The sequence below is a fragment of the Rhinatrema bivittatum genome, chromosome 7 (genome assembly GCF_901001135.1).
Source record: "Rhinatrema bivittatum chromosome 7, aRhiBiv1.1, whole genome shotgun sequence".
NCBI classification, from domain to species: domain Eukaryota; kingdom Metazoa; phylum Chordata; class Amphibia; order Gymnophiona; family Rhinatrematidae; genus Rhinatrema; species Rhinatrema bivittatum.
The window spans coordinates 216,538,964-216,553,864 of record NC_042621.1 but is presented as its reverse complement, the minus strand read 5'-3'; the positions used below and the strand labels follow the sequence as shown (position 1 = coordinate 216,553,864).

The 14,901-nt window shown below is 43.9% G+C and overlaps 1 protein-coding gene across 2 annotated transcripts in view; it reads left to right on the top strand.

Annotated features, from left to right (window-relative positions):
• ANKRD22 (ankyrin repeat domain 22) overlaps positions 1-14,901 on the top strand; it is a 51,306-nt gene that overhangs the window by 19,409 nt on the left and 16,996 nt on the right. For both annotated transcript variants that reach the window (XM_029609828.1, XM_029609827.1), the window contains exons 2-4: positions 3,364-3,555; positions 8,532-8,639; positions 9,919-9,996. In XM_029609828.1, the coding sequence (XP_029465688.1) occupies positions 3,364-3,555; positions 8,532-8,639; positions 9,919-9,996 (378 nt within the window). The remainder of the gene's footprint in view (positions 1-3,363; positions 3,556-8,531; positions 8,640-9,918; positions 9,997-14,901) is intronic.

The following is a 14,901-nucleotide window of genomic DNA, read 5'->3' as shown; positions in this document are numbered from 1 at the left end:
CTCTCTCAGGCAGTCAAAAAGAAACGAAACCACAGAAGAGCGCCCTGCTTCTTGCACACCTGCAAGTGTCTCAGTAGTAATTAGAAAACATTTCTAATAAAAAAAGTCTCCCATGTTGACATGTGAGGCTGCCTGCACTTTCCCCCTCTCATGTCCAACCTCAGCAGTACAGCAAACATCTCTCCAGCAGAGAAATCAGTTACAGCATGCTTCTGCACATATCCTCCTTCAACAGTGGGACCCTGCTGGGGGATTTCAGGCACCCACTTAGTGCCTGGATCTCAGTTATCAGGTTTTTCCCCCCAGCAGCAGGGAGTTCTTTGAAAAAGCCCTTAAAATAAAAAAAAACCCCAAAACAAAAAACGTTCCAATGAACTGCAGCTTTACTTGTTGATTTCTTGTCAACTCAGCCAAACAGGCAACAAGCTTATTTCTAGACAGCCCCAAATTCCTTACTGGCAGAGAAGATGTCTCTGCCATCTTTAAAGTCCAATTTGCTTAATTCACTTAATATACAGATGCTTCCAGACATCTAAAGCTGCAACAAAAAAGGTGAAATTTAAAAGCCCAACATGCGCATTAATTAGTGGACGCGCGAATATGGTGGGCTTGCGTGCGCAGAGTGGATTTTAAAAGCTGCCCTGTTACACACGTAGATGCCACTGCGCGCACACATTGGAACTTCTCAAAAAGGGGCAGGATGTGGGCATGATCTGGGCGGGGCATGGACAGTACATGGGCATTTCGGGACTTGAACCAGAAATTTGCACGTAAATACTTATGCGATCTGGCACACGCTGAGGTCCCCTGTAAGCAACTTTACTTCTGCTATGGATGTCGTGTAAGTAAAACATAAATAACGGGCCATTTCAGAAGGGTTTAAAGGGTCTGGGGTAACTAGGGGGCTATCAAACCAGGGGGGGTTGGAGGGCCTATCTATTAACTGGGCAAACTGGGAACAAACTGGTAAAATTTGCAAATATGTTGGCACACATTCCTTAAAAATTCCCCCCACTTTCGCGGTAGAAGCGGAATTTGTGTATACAGGCTTGCACCCCCTTAAAATTCAGCACGTGCCCTTGGCAAGACAATTTTGTAACATGCGTGCATATACGCACGTCTGTTATAAAATAGCCTCGTGCCTGGGCACGGACTGACAAATGTGCGCATATGCACTGTCTCTGTGTCACAACAATAAGAGCCTCAGCTTCAGGGCATTTCTTCTCAAACCACATTTCCCCATTTCATTGATTCAGCTGAGCCGTCTAAAAGTTTCCTTCTGGAGCAAAAGCCACTTTTAGCTTTGTGCTGCCTCTTAAGTCTGGCTCTGAATCCGCTTCCTCTCCTGAAAGTTCCTCCATTCTGGAGCGCTTCCAAGCCGTGCATCAGCTGTCTCCTTTCCCTTGCTTCTAGCAGTGTCTTTGCATTTGTACAGCTACTAGCATATTGCTGCAAGCCTGGGTGACTCCACCTTACTTCCTCTATGCCTGCCAGCACTCTGTCTTAGGAGCCAACAGCTAGGGGCTTTTAGGAGAGAGATGTAGTCCTTCAAGGCAGCATCTTTACTGCTCAAAGAGGTCTTATTAACAAAAACTACACTGCTTCGGCTTCATTACTTAAAGCGCAGGGACTAAGAAACAGCGTAAAATCACTACAGCTGTGTATGAACCTGCTCTTTTTACTTCCGTATAAGAATCTATGGGCTTCATTTGGTATTATGTTTAACTTTGTACCATGTAGAGGTTGTGTCAGCTTCTGTTCATTTAGAGATTCACTGAAAGATATAATTTGACTAGGGGCGCCTAAGCTTTTGCACACAACTGTATCCCAATGATTTGGTCTGATTTGGAGCCTGTCTTGGTTCAGTTGTGCCATCTCGCCCCATCACACTCCTAATGTGGGCAGCCAGGACCATCTCTTCCCTCCGCCCTCACCCTTCACAAATTAACCACACAATAAATACAGCACAACCAAATTGGAATCAGCAAGGCCGCAGCTTTATTTTTACAAACCAGCAGTGCCCGAGCCAAACTGTATCACCCCCCCCCCCCCCCCTCCCACATTGGGAACTCCATAGAGACCATCTGCCGCCTCCCAGCAAGATGATCACCACTAGGTCACTAGCCTAGTGATTCCAGCAATGGTCAACACACACAACTCCAGCCGCCGCCAGCAAGTGGCCGAAACCCTCGACCCCCGCCACCCTCCAGTAAGGAGTCATGCAGGGACAACTGAACCCAGCTGTGCCCTTTTGTGACTTCCACTTGGCACCTGCCAAACCGTGCCGTCAACCAGCACAAGGCAGCCCCCCCCCCCCCCCCCCCTCCCGCAGCTTCGACATAAACTTCCCCATTATACACAAGTTTAGGAACTAGGGCAGGCAGGAGGGAACGCCGGTCGAGACGGCAGAAAAAAGAGGCAAAGGGGAAGGGAGAGCACGGCAGAACTGACCCTTGACTCCTCCCCTTGCTGCCACCTCATCAACTAACCATCAATAGGAGCACGAAGCTCCCAAATTCAAAATATAACTCCGGCCGGTTACCGGAGGGAGCCAGGCAGTGCGTGTGCGCAAACCAACGCTCCGCCCAGGGGTCCAACTCTTTCCTCCTCCTCCCACCTCCTTATGATGTCAGCTCACGTGCCGGGAGAGAGCCTGGCGCCACATTAGTGTGTGCCAGCGCGCACAAGGCCCGCTTGCCCGGACAATAACCCTACATCCCCTATTTCCCTCCCTCCATGCCCTCCCCTCTCCCCAATGTGGATGGGTTTGCTTATCTCTGCTATTAACACAGAATTCTCAGAGCTATTTTACATTCACACTGCCAGGAGATATGTACCTTTTTAATTTTGCCATTTTCTCTTGCTGGTCGGTTTAGTTAAGGCCTGAAACTGTCTCTGTATCTCCCCAGTGTATCTTCCATACCCCTAGACCACTCAGCTTATCCCTGCGGTTTGACCAAGATCCAGGAAGACAGGTGTGCCTATGAATTGGAAAATCTGAGACGTGCACAAGCTGCCATATCCCTCTGCTTTACATTTCATTTCTAAAATTTTTACTCTCCAAACTCATGACTGTATGGTGGAATTATTACAACCACTCCTTATAATAGTTATAGCACTATCATACGTGCCCAGCATTGTGCAGATAAACACGAGTCAGCCTCTGCTCCACGGATCAGCGACATGAACTGAATCCAGGCTGAAATATGCATCACATGCCTCTTGCAGCTAAGATTCAGGAAGCAAATCATTTGATGATTTATTTTCACTATATTATGGTTTTCTTTTGGTTTTCGTTGTACCCATCTGAGTAACACAAATTTATTTTTCTTTATTTTTCTGTCTTTTTGAAATTTTATTTAGCCTATATGCCAGGCTGCCTACCAAAACAACTTAAATGAAGTCGAGACGCTGGTGGAGCAGGACAAGAATAATTTGAATATTCAGGACAGGTTTGGTGGGGATACGCCTCTTATCTGTGCCTGCAGAAAGGGGCACCTTAGAATCATCACTTACTTTCTGGACCGGGAAGCAGATGTGAACATCAGAAACAAGGTGAGATCATGCACAGCATGACAGCCAATAGAAAGAGCTCTGGCACAGTAACAGGCTAACTTTGAAAGTGTTCGTGAAAACAGGTACGTTCCAAAACGTTTATTATGGATGCTTTTTGGTATCTGAGTTTCAGATATGTTCATACACCAGCTTAGGCCTAGAATTTTGGCAATGGGAATATGGAGGTCTGAATGGCCTGCATCTTTCTTGTCCTTTAGTCTTTCATTATTTCACTAGAGAAAACCTTTTACCATAAAACAAAAATGTTAAGATTGTGAAAAAGCTTTGAAATTATAATAGTGATTTTTTTTTTTTAAGTTTAATTTGAAAACTCTACTTAGAGGTCTATAGTTCAGGAGTAAAATGTTAATTGTCCAGGGGCAGGGCCCTAGCATAGCTTATAGCCATAGCAAATGAAAAGGGCCTTAGCTTTACCTTGGGCCCTCGACTCTCCCACTTCAGCACTTGAGCGCAGTGTTGCCAGATGTCAAACGTTTTTATAGCCCAACCGATCACAAAATCTAGCCCAAAACTAAACAACATGCAACCCCCTCCCCATTATTTATGCAAGATTCTTTACTCAGTCCTGCATTGCATGCAGACAAATTGACAAAAATAACTATGGGGCAGATTTTCAAAGGCTGCGCGCGTAACCCAAGAAAATCTGCCCTTGCGTGCGCTGAGCCTATTTTGCATAGGCTCGGCGGCGCGCACAAGCCCCGGGACGCTCGTATGTCCCGGGGCTTTGAAAAAGGGGCATTCCGGGGGCAGGGCCATGGGCGGGGCACAGGCCCGGGGGCGTTCTGGGGGCAGGACCGAGGCCTCCGGAACAGCTGCTGTGCCGGGGAATGGTGCGCCGGCAGCTGGCCGGCGCGCGCAAGGTACGCCTGCCCGGAGGCAGGCGTACGTTCAACGATAATGGTAGGGGGGTTTAGATAGGGCTGGGGGGCAGGTTAGATAGGGGAAGGGAGGGGAAGGTGGGGGGGGGGGGGAGGAAAGAAAGTTCCCTCCAAGGCTGCTCTGATTTCGGAGCGGCCTCGGAGGGAATGGAGGAAGCCTGCGCGGCTCGGCGCACACAAGTTGCACAATTGTGCACCCCTTTACACACGCTGACCCTGGATTTTATAACATGCACGCGGCAGTGCGCACATTTTATAAAATCAGGCGTAGATTTGATCGCGCCGGGTTGAGCGATCAAATCTACGCCCGCATGCAGGTTTGAAGATCTGCCCCTATGGATATTAAAAAGCTTAAAAACAAGGCTAGAAAAGCCTAGAAATCTTGGTTGTCATGTTCAATGCTGCCATAACATCTGTACATATACACAGCTACCTTACATAAAGCTGCTGTACAGACCCCATTAAAACTGTAATTTAATCAGAAGTACCCCAATTGCATAACTTCTGATTAAATTAGGAGTAGAGAGGATTTATTTTTATGGTACACATTTGAAATCACATAAAAATGCCAATCCATATTATATTTTACAAGACAATAATAATACTTTTCATAGCTAAAAGAAGTGCAAGTTGTATATCAATGCAGATTTTTAATAATCCCAACAAAACTACTAACAAATTTTTAAATCTCACTGATGAGTTTTTGAACAGTAAAATGCACAAGACACTGCCAAAATATCTATAAAATGCAAATATATATATATAAAGATCTGGATCAAACCTTCTCGCTGGGTGATACATGGCTGTGTAAATAACTTGATTCAACCCCAGTCTACGTAGCTACAAAAACTACCAAACAGCATAGGCAATGGATAAGTCAAATTATCTTACTAGCTTGGATAAATCATCCATAGAGACTATCCCACAATTTTATAAGGCAACACCACAAGTAAATAAGATGTATTTTGACCGAACATGTGCCTGCGGCTTTAAGGTTGTATTCCCTGCCCACTCTACTCCCCTTCCGGCCTTTGTTCCAGGTGACAGAGAAAAGAAGTCCAAAAAACTGCAACCAACAAAAGACAAAAATTTCCCCACAGCTGATCTAAAAAACGAACCCAATTGAGCGGGAAAACGCCCAACTGGCAACACTGCTTTACTGTCAAGAAATGTCGACCTGTGTGTCTTTATTTCTGAATTATTAAAGTGATGTGTGCATTTGCTAAATCTAGAAAATTCCAAATAGCACAACATGGGGGCACTACGGTAATTGAGCAATGAAGCTTGCAATCTTCAGTAACACAATTCTCGTCAAACATCTGCCAAAATGTGGAAAATGAACAAAGCACTTTTTATTTAATAAAGATAGGTGAAAACAGTATTAATGACAAAGGGAGGAGGAGTGGTTTAGTGGCCACCTCACTGAACTATGACTCAGGAGAAGTCTTGGGGTATGAGTTTAAAACTGCCTTTTGCCACTGACTTGGTGACCTTAGGCCACACAGTCTCTCTGTGCCTGGACTGAAAACAAGGTGTTTGCATATGTCTGACCTTCCAAAGCAAACAATTAAAAAAAAATATCCTGTCAGCCACCTTCAGGATGGGAAAATGTTCCGTTCTGGCCTCTAGCAAAGATTTTCAAACCTAGTCACACTAGTGCCTAATTATAGATCATGGAATATTAAACCCGAAGGGTGAGTAAGTCACTAAATAATACTGATAAATAATTTACCATCAGAAATAAGGTCGAGCTCCGACTTCAAAAACAAGTCACTCTAGTAACATCGCAGGGTTGAATACCTGATATAGCTAAATATAGCTGTGTATGCCGTGATATGACCTTCATGTAATGACTAATGAGATGCTGACTTCACTCTTTGTCTTGAGTATAAAAAGGTCTATAGAAAACCACATTTCTCAATATAATCATGAGTCATATACTTCAACACAAGTCCTTTTTTATGTCAGTTTTTTTGATATGCGTGTAAAAGTACTTATCTTTTAAATAAATCAGTATTTATCTTTTCAGCAGATAGCCCCCCTGACACTGCTCCAGTGTTTCACCATTTGCATCAGGGGCAAAAGAAGATAAATATTAGCTTACTGAAGCTTAAAGAACACTGGCGACACAGCAGTAAAATATACTTTCCAATATGTTAACATATCATGGATCTATGTCTGCTCAGTATCTTAAGTTAGAATATGACTATAACAGCTTGTTTCAGAGGAAATAAAACAAATAAATGAAAACATCACTGAGGAGAACATCCACTGTGCTTGTCAGAGTCTCAGTATATTAAGACTAGTGCGAGCATAACGCCGCCATATTTAAAGGAGCGGAAAGGCGAGAAAAAAACAGCCAGTACAATTAACCAATTATAGAAACAGAAATCAATGTGAAAATGCATGTATTTTTATGGTAGTGTATACCAGTCTATATCCGCGTTAGGTCCATTCGAGAATTGTGTTGAATTAAAAAATGAGACGCTGTTCATCACTGTTCAAAATACTTGCCATGTCCCCGCCCCTTTGGGGCTGATGAATGACACGCAGCACTGTCCACTCCAAATCAGCAAATGAATGCCAGTATTTCTTGCAATGGTTTACTAAGGGGGCATTAGCCGTCAAATTATTGTTGCAGTTACGGTACTCTCTTAGGCAAACCCAGATGCTGCGGCTAGTGTGGCCAATTTAGACTGGGACACATGGGATAGCGTAGATGATAATAGTCATACCACAGTCTGAGAATGTTTTATGGATAAAGCATTACCTGTGTACGTGGATGTTCCCAACATCAGCCCGTAATAGTGTAGCTGCAGATATCATAATGTTCACATTTTTAAAATGGCCTTGTCAATCTGATATCAGCATGGGTGAAGGTACAGCTGCTCTAACCCCATTGTCCATTAGGTCACAGCCACATCTGTATGCGAAGCGCTGCAATTCATGAAAAGGAGTGGGTGAAGCCAATACTCCCCAATGACGTCGGATAATATCTGCGACTTCATGTGCATGATTTGTAACTTAAAGCATGCCAATAAGGTGATCTGAAGAGTCCACTCTGGATCTGTAGTCAAGTAATTGTGCTCTGTCTGAGTACTTGGAGCATAAATAAGCCTGTCTAATAGCCTTCTTGGTGCATCTTCTTTTATGAAAACATTAAGACAGATCCGGGATTGGCTTTTAAATTAAGGCACATCCATACAAATAGGCCGTGCCCTGAAAAACTGGCTAACTGGTAACCCCTCTAATTTATTTTTGATGGTGAATTATTTACCAATATTGTAATTACCATAAATACCATAGCAGTTGCTTTGCAAGATTTGATTGGAAAGAGAAAGTACCAACTTTGGTTGTTCCCAGTATTGTAGATCAGGTGCAGGCCTGCCAGGTACTCTCAGATACCAGGTGTCAGGGAGTCTTGTTAGCAACTTGTGCAGGCACTTTTTGATTATTAAAACCAAATGATCACTGTATGTGAATGGATGCAACATGATCACTACAAATCTCTAGAAACCCCTTGAAAGCAGTAGATAGCATGAATGCGTACTATAAGGACATTATACAGCGATTGATAGATTAGTAAAATGAATGCAGTCTCAAAAGGCTTTAAATATTTAGTACAAAATATTTATTTTCTTTCAGTGATTATATTAGGAAGCCCTTATGAATAAGGCAATACAAGTCCAATTGATGACATTTCTATCTCTGCAGGTGCTATAAATGTCTGTACCAAACCATGAAATAGCTCAGCATTGTATTACGTACAGCGTCCTCATGATGTTTTCTGGAACTGGACAAGGGTTTAAGCAAGGACAAAAATGTTAGGTAGATGACAAACAAGTGCTCTCTTTGAGTCAGGCTTTTGTGAAGTGCTGTCATGCCTTCTATAGCCTTGACACTTTCCTAAGAATTAGCTTTTTTTCTAGTGGACAAGAAAGCTTATACAACTTTTTATACAAAGGACAAGAAAATAACCCTTAAACACAATACAAAACAGATTTGATGTCAAGTTGTATGATTTGAATTCAAAAGGAAATAAAAGGCTAATGCATTTTTTCTTTTGGCTGATAACAGAAGGAAAGGACGTGTTTGCACTATGCTGTAAGAAGAAGGTTTACTTTTCTTGACTACCTGTTGATTATCATCTTAATGCCAGTCATGCTGATTGGATACCTTATCATGGTAAGCACAGAATATGTTAAAAAGCACCTACAAGTACCTGGCACAAGCTTTCTTATTAGCATGTGTTTTATCAGATCACTAATCACCTGTTCCTTTGGACATACAAACATCGTTATGCTATAAAACTGTGTGTAGCATGCAAGCTGAAAGAGACTTAAAAAAAAACTACCGGTAATAAAAATACTATAATCCATGAAAATCAGAATGAACCAAAAAGATTCTTTTTTTTTCTCCAGAATATTATTTGGACTGGATTTTCCGCTTTTTTTTTTTTTTTTTTGCACTTTCATGGAAGCTGTTATGCCCAGTGGGCTGTATGGCGTTACAATCCTGATAGATTTTATACTTGTAACATGTAGTGACAGAGACATGGGAGAGAGGGATTTTTGAACGAGAGACCTAGAGTAAGTCAGACACCTTGTTTTTATCTGGATCACAGAGACACACAAGGAGATAGAGTGACTGGAGAACCAGTTGGCAATGAATTCCCTCATTCATTCATTCAGTCCTCTCTGTGTCTCAAGTGGCACAAGACTTCCATGAGAGAATGCCTCCAATGCCGATCTGTGGCCTGTGCGATGATGGCATCCCATTCCAGATTATAGGCTTTCATCTCTCTCTTGGTAAAGGGAAGTCTTACACTTATGTCCATTGAATCATTCTTTCTCCCAGTATTAGAGATGTCAGTATGTAAGCTGCACAAATATTGATTACGGGCCACCTACAGCCTGGGTAATATATCTCTTGAAGGCTTACTTTTCAATATAGGCTCAATGGTGGGAAATTACAAAGCCATTTGGATGCTTAAAACACAAGCCGATGCAGGTAAATGGCTTCTTATCAAATTTATTCATTGAGCTTATAAAAATGTGTGTAACTTGACTTTATGCATGCATTTATGCCCAGAAATAATTGGTGTTTTTTGGGAGGCAAATTTGGGATTTATGTGTATACTTTTGATTTTTAAAACTACATATGTAAATTAACCCATATAAGTTATGCCCTGCAGAGAGAGGTATAATTTTTGTGCAGCTGAATTTGTGCACATTGTTGGGGATAATATTCAAAATGAATATATACACATAAGTTTGCTTTGAACATTGGCATAACTTATGGGCTATGGCAACACTTAAGTTACGTGGGTTGTAATAAAATTATCCACCCTGCATCTAGTGATACTCTGTGCTTAATATAGGCTGGAATTGATTTAAAAACTTTGAAATCACCTATTTCACATCTTCTAGAGACCACTTGTGTTTCACCTTGTGCTTTTCCACAGCTATCAAAGAGTAAACAAAATGAAAAAATAATTGGGATGTTACTTCAAGCTGGTGTCGATGTCAATGCTACAGATTATGTAAGTGTTTTAGGAATACTGTTCTTTAAAGTTACCCAGAGGAATTATCTGATATTTGACTCTATGAGTTTGCAATTTCTACTTATAATCAGGCCAATAATCCAAAATGGCTAAATTAGGACCTGATTCATCAAGGTCTTTTCCCATAGACACAGACTGGGAGAAAAGCCTTAGTGAATCAAGCCCTTCACAGTTAGCTGAATAAGTTATCCTGGATATTCAGCGGGATAAATGTGCTGCTGAATATCCCTGAATAAAGTTATTCAGATATCTTGAGCCACATAAGTTTAAACCTAATTGGTCATCTTTTAAATAACTCTGGTTAGGTTTAAAGTTATTCTGCTAAAGGTAGCCAGATAACTTTAGACTTAACTGGCTATATTCAAAAGAATATAGCCAGTTAAGTCTTAAGAATATAGCAGCTGCCACTTATCTGGATAATTCCCTGCTTATCCAACTAAATATTGCTAAATATTGGCCTCTTTATATCTATTCTATCCTGTCTAATCAGATCCTCTTTATCTTTCAACCAGCATAAAAATGTGAAAAGCATCCCAGTGTAGTACATGTTTCTATTTCTTTTATTATAGTAAGGAATACATCATTTTGGTTCTTTTTCATTTCCCCACTCATTAGCAGTAGTTATACTAACCCATTAAATAAAAGCACACCTACAAATATAATCTGTCAAATAAACCCATTTCCTAGATATCGCATTGGGCCCTATTTACTAAGCATTTTTTCTATAGACACAAAAATGGAAGAAAACATTTAGTAAAATCCCTCATTGTTTAGTGTGACAGCCACATTATTATATTCCATTTCTTATGGTCTCATAAAGGCTGTGTATAACTTATGAAAGGAAAGTTGACAAACTTCTAAATTCTTCATGGCCATCATTTCTTTTATTTAATACAGATTTTTTTTTATTACATCATCTGTAACTACTCTTTGACTTGGTTGTATTACAGGACTGCTGAAGCCACATCTTCTTGATAGACAAGCAATAACATGTCTGTAAACAGTTTCCTATGGACCCATGAAGTTTATCTATTTGCAGTATTGCCAAAGTTCAGAAGTTTCTCATAATCACTTCTATTTTGGAGCTCAGCAAAAGTCCTCTTCCCCCTCCAGCTTTAATTGCATGGATACACTTTGTACTCCATCATTTATGCTAGAGTTGAAAAGCACTGTATTTGGCCAATTGTACAAAATCTTACTTACGTATGTAGCTCTGGATCACTCTTTTACTGGAGATGGGCATAGAGGTTGTCATTTGTTGTGGGAAGAATAATTTTCAGGGTCTTTTACTGTTAACTCCCATTGATATAAAAAATAATATACGGTATTCTGGATTTGTGTTCCTTAAGATTTCTCCTTTTACTTAGCGACAGAAAGACAAGTATTTACAAGAGAGTGTACAGTTCCTCTTATTAGAGGGGGGTAGGTATTTTCAGTGAAGATATTACTGCTTTTCTCCAACATAATCTGCACTGGCAAACTCCCCAGTCTGTTACTCCCAGTAAGGTATAGTCCTCCATTTACCACTGGAATCTTTCTGGATCTGTGCTCCCTTCCAGTATGACTACTGAGTTCCCAGGGGTTTACTTTCTCACATGAAGTTTACTTGCAGGTCCTGAGCTGAGTAGATCAAGGGCTTAGTTGAGTTCAGTCAAAAGCATGCATGACAACATCTAAACCCTCAGACATGCTGAACATAATCCGCTTTGAAATGCCTGAAAGGGAATATACATCAGATAAATAATAATAAATAATAATACTGGGAACTTTTGATTTCCAATCACCCTGACATTGTCTTGGATTAGTGGGATGGGGGTAACCTGCACGGAGCGACAGTTACTACCATAAGAAACTTGCTGGGCACAATGGATGGACCATTTGGTCTTTGCCGTCCAAATTCATGTACCTGTTTGTTACGAGCACGCGCGGGCGCGGTCGTCTCGGGCGGGTGGTGAGCCCTTGGGCCACGGCAGGACCCCAGGAGGAGCCCAAGGCCACACCGTGGGAGGTGAGCTGAGCAGGCATGGTGAGCCAGGCAGGCAGGAACAGAAACAGGGAGTCCGGCCCTCAGCCGGACCTGCATGCCCATGGTAGCCAACACGGGGAAGTTGACTAGTGAACGGTCCTCCGACTGTTCCCGGCCCTTTCGGACCTGCCGCAGGGAACGGCAATGGGCAGCAGGCCGGACAGAGGCGAGGGCAGACAGAGTCCTTAGCAGAAGACATCAGACGGGGCAGAAGCAAGACGGAGACATCAGGTCAAGGGCTGAAGCGAGACACAGGAAAGGCCCAGGCGAGCAGGAACTCCGATGCTGGGATACTCACATCCGAAGCCCCCTCGGCTGGCAGAAGCTCAAGAGCCCGTGGGACGAATCCCTCCTGTTGGCCACTCCAGGGCCCAACAGGACAGAAGACTCAGGAACCAGGTCAAGGCAGAGACAGGTAGACATCCGGACAAGGGCTGAAGCAGACACTGAAGACAAGGCTGGACGGGAACATTGCACTGTCCATCAGGGCGCCCTACTCAGCCCACCCGTGGGACTGAGTCGCGGACCACCCTGTCCCAGACGCGCCCTACACAGCCTAGGAAGGCTGGTCGCGGACCACGCTGAGAAGGAGGGCGCGGGGAAGACCCAGGCGCACAGGAACTCCGATGCTGGGATACTCACATCCGAAGTCCTTACGGCTGGCAGGCACAGGAACAAACATCTAGGCAGGGTCAGAGACCGACATCAAGGCAGAGACACTGGATATCAGGAACAGCAAGCAGCAGGAAACATGGAGGACCTGGACTGGCAAGGTTACAGACAACTGTAATGCACAATCTGCAGGCCGAAGACAAGCAGGAGTCGGAGTCACGGACCAGAGTCAAGGCAGGCTGAAGACAAGCAGGAGTCAGAGTCACGGACCGGAGTCAAGGCAGGCTGAAGACAAGCAGGAGTCGGAGTCACGGACCAGAGTCAAGGCAGGCTGAAGACAAGCAGGAGTCGGAGTCACGGACCGGAGTCAAGGCAGGCTGACGACAAGCAGGAGTCATAGTCACGGAGGACCTGGATCAGGAGAGGCCACAGGCAACTGTGTAACCCAATCCGAAGGCAAAGACACAGTGAACAGAAAGTCCTTAAATACTGGAGGTAGAGGGCAACTCCCTGGGAGGAGCTTGCCAGGACCGCCCACCGCTGGTCCTATAACTAGGGTAGAGAGCTGCGGGCCAGCCCCTAGGGAAGGGCGTCCCCCAACAGGAAGTCCAAACACTGAGGCTGCAAGCCACCGGCACAGCTAGGCCTCTCAGGCCCTGGAGCAAGTCCTGGATGATGCGCAGGCGAGGCCCTGGCTTCAGAGCGGCCTCTGGAGGAAGGTAAGAGACCTCCTGCAGCGCAGCAGCAGGGGGGATCGCAACACCTGTTAGTAAGGGAAAAGTGCAATAACATATAAAAACATACAAAACTAAAAACCTCAAAAAAGGACATTTCCCCGTTCTGTGCCTATGGAAAAATCTTTATTGAATAATCTGATATCTTTAAAAAATGCCATCACTCTGATTGTTCTCTTTTAAATCTATTCAAAAACAATTCCTACAATGCACCCTTTCTGCTATATGCTGATCTGTCCAATAGGATTTTGATGAAGTCCTGACAGGACCCTGCCTCTCCCTTAGTACATAAGTTTTGCCATACTGGATCAGATCAAAGGTCCATCAAGCACAGTATCCTGTTTCCAAAGTGGCCAGTTCGGGTCACGAGTATCTAGCAGGATCCCAAGGGGTAGATAGATTCCATGCTCGTTATCCTAGGGATAAGAAGTAGATTTCTGCAATTTCACCTTAAAAGTGGTTTATGAACTTTTTCTTCAGAAAGTTGTCCAAAACATTTTTAACTAGCTACACTAATATCTTTCACCACATCATCTGGCAATGAATTCCAGATCTTAATTATGTGTTGAGTAAAAACATATTTTCTCTTAATAGTTTTACATGTATCACCTAGTAACTTAATTGTGTGTCCCCTAGTTTTTGTACTCTTTGAAAGACTAAACAACTGACTACCATTTACTCGTTCCACTCCACACTTTATTTTATAGACCTCTATCATACCTCCCCTCAGCCGTCTCTTCTCCAGGCTAAAGAGCCCTAACCTCTTTGGCCTTTCCTCATAGGGGAATCATTCCATCCCCTTTATCATTTTGGCTGCCCTTCTCTATATCTTTTCTAATTCTACTATATCTTTTTTGAAATATGAGCAGAACTGCGCACAATATTCAAGATGAGGTCATACCATGGAGCGATATCGAAGCTGTTATGGTTCTACCTGCAGTGAGCCACGGGTAGTCCCTCCACCCACCTGCTTCAGTTTTGCTGCAGTCCGCTGCTGCCGTGTCCCCTGCGGCCCGGAGGCCGCAGCAGTTCCTGCCCTACTCGGCAGGGCCGATCCCGCCGGGAACCCTCTTCTGCCACTGAGCCTCTGCTGCCGACTCCATCTTCAAGGCTGGAGCTGCCGCCGACCTGCCTTGTGGCCTGGAGCCGCCGCCGAGGTCTTCTTCGAACGGCAGGGGAGGCTGCTGCCGTCCCAACGTCAGCTTGCGGCCTGGAGGCCGTCCCGAAGCTTGCCTGCTCCTTCGCGTCTGCATACAGGAAGACGCTGCTGTCCATGGTCTGGCTTCCTCCAGGGCCCTCCTTTTACTTAGCGACAGGGCCAGTAGCAGGAAGTGCTTCTGGCCCCACCGGAATCCAGCTGGTCTTCATTTCCTGGTTCAGCCCTATATAAGGGCCTCTCTTCAGTCACTCCTGGCCTTCGGATCGGGTTCCACAGTCGTCTGTGTCTTCTCCGGTCAAGGTCCTCTGTGGTCTTCTCCTGCTTTGACAGCTTCATCTTCATGCTCCTGATGT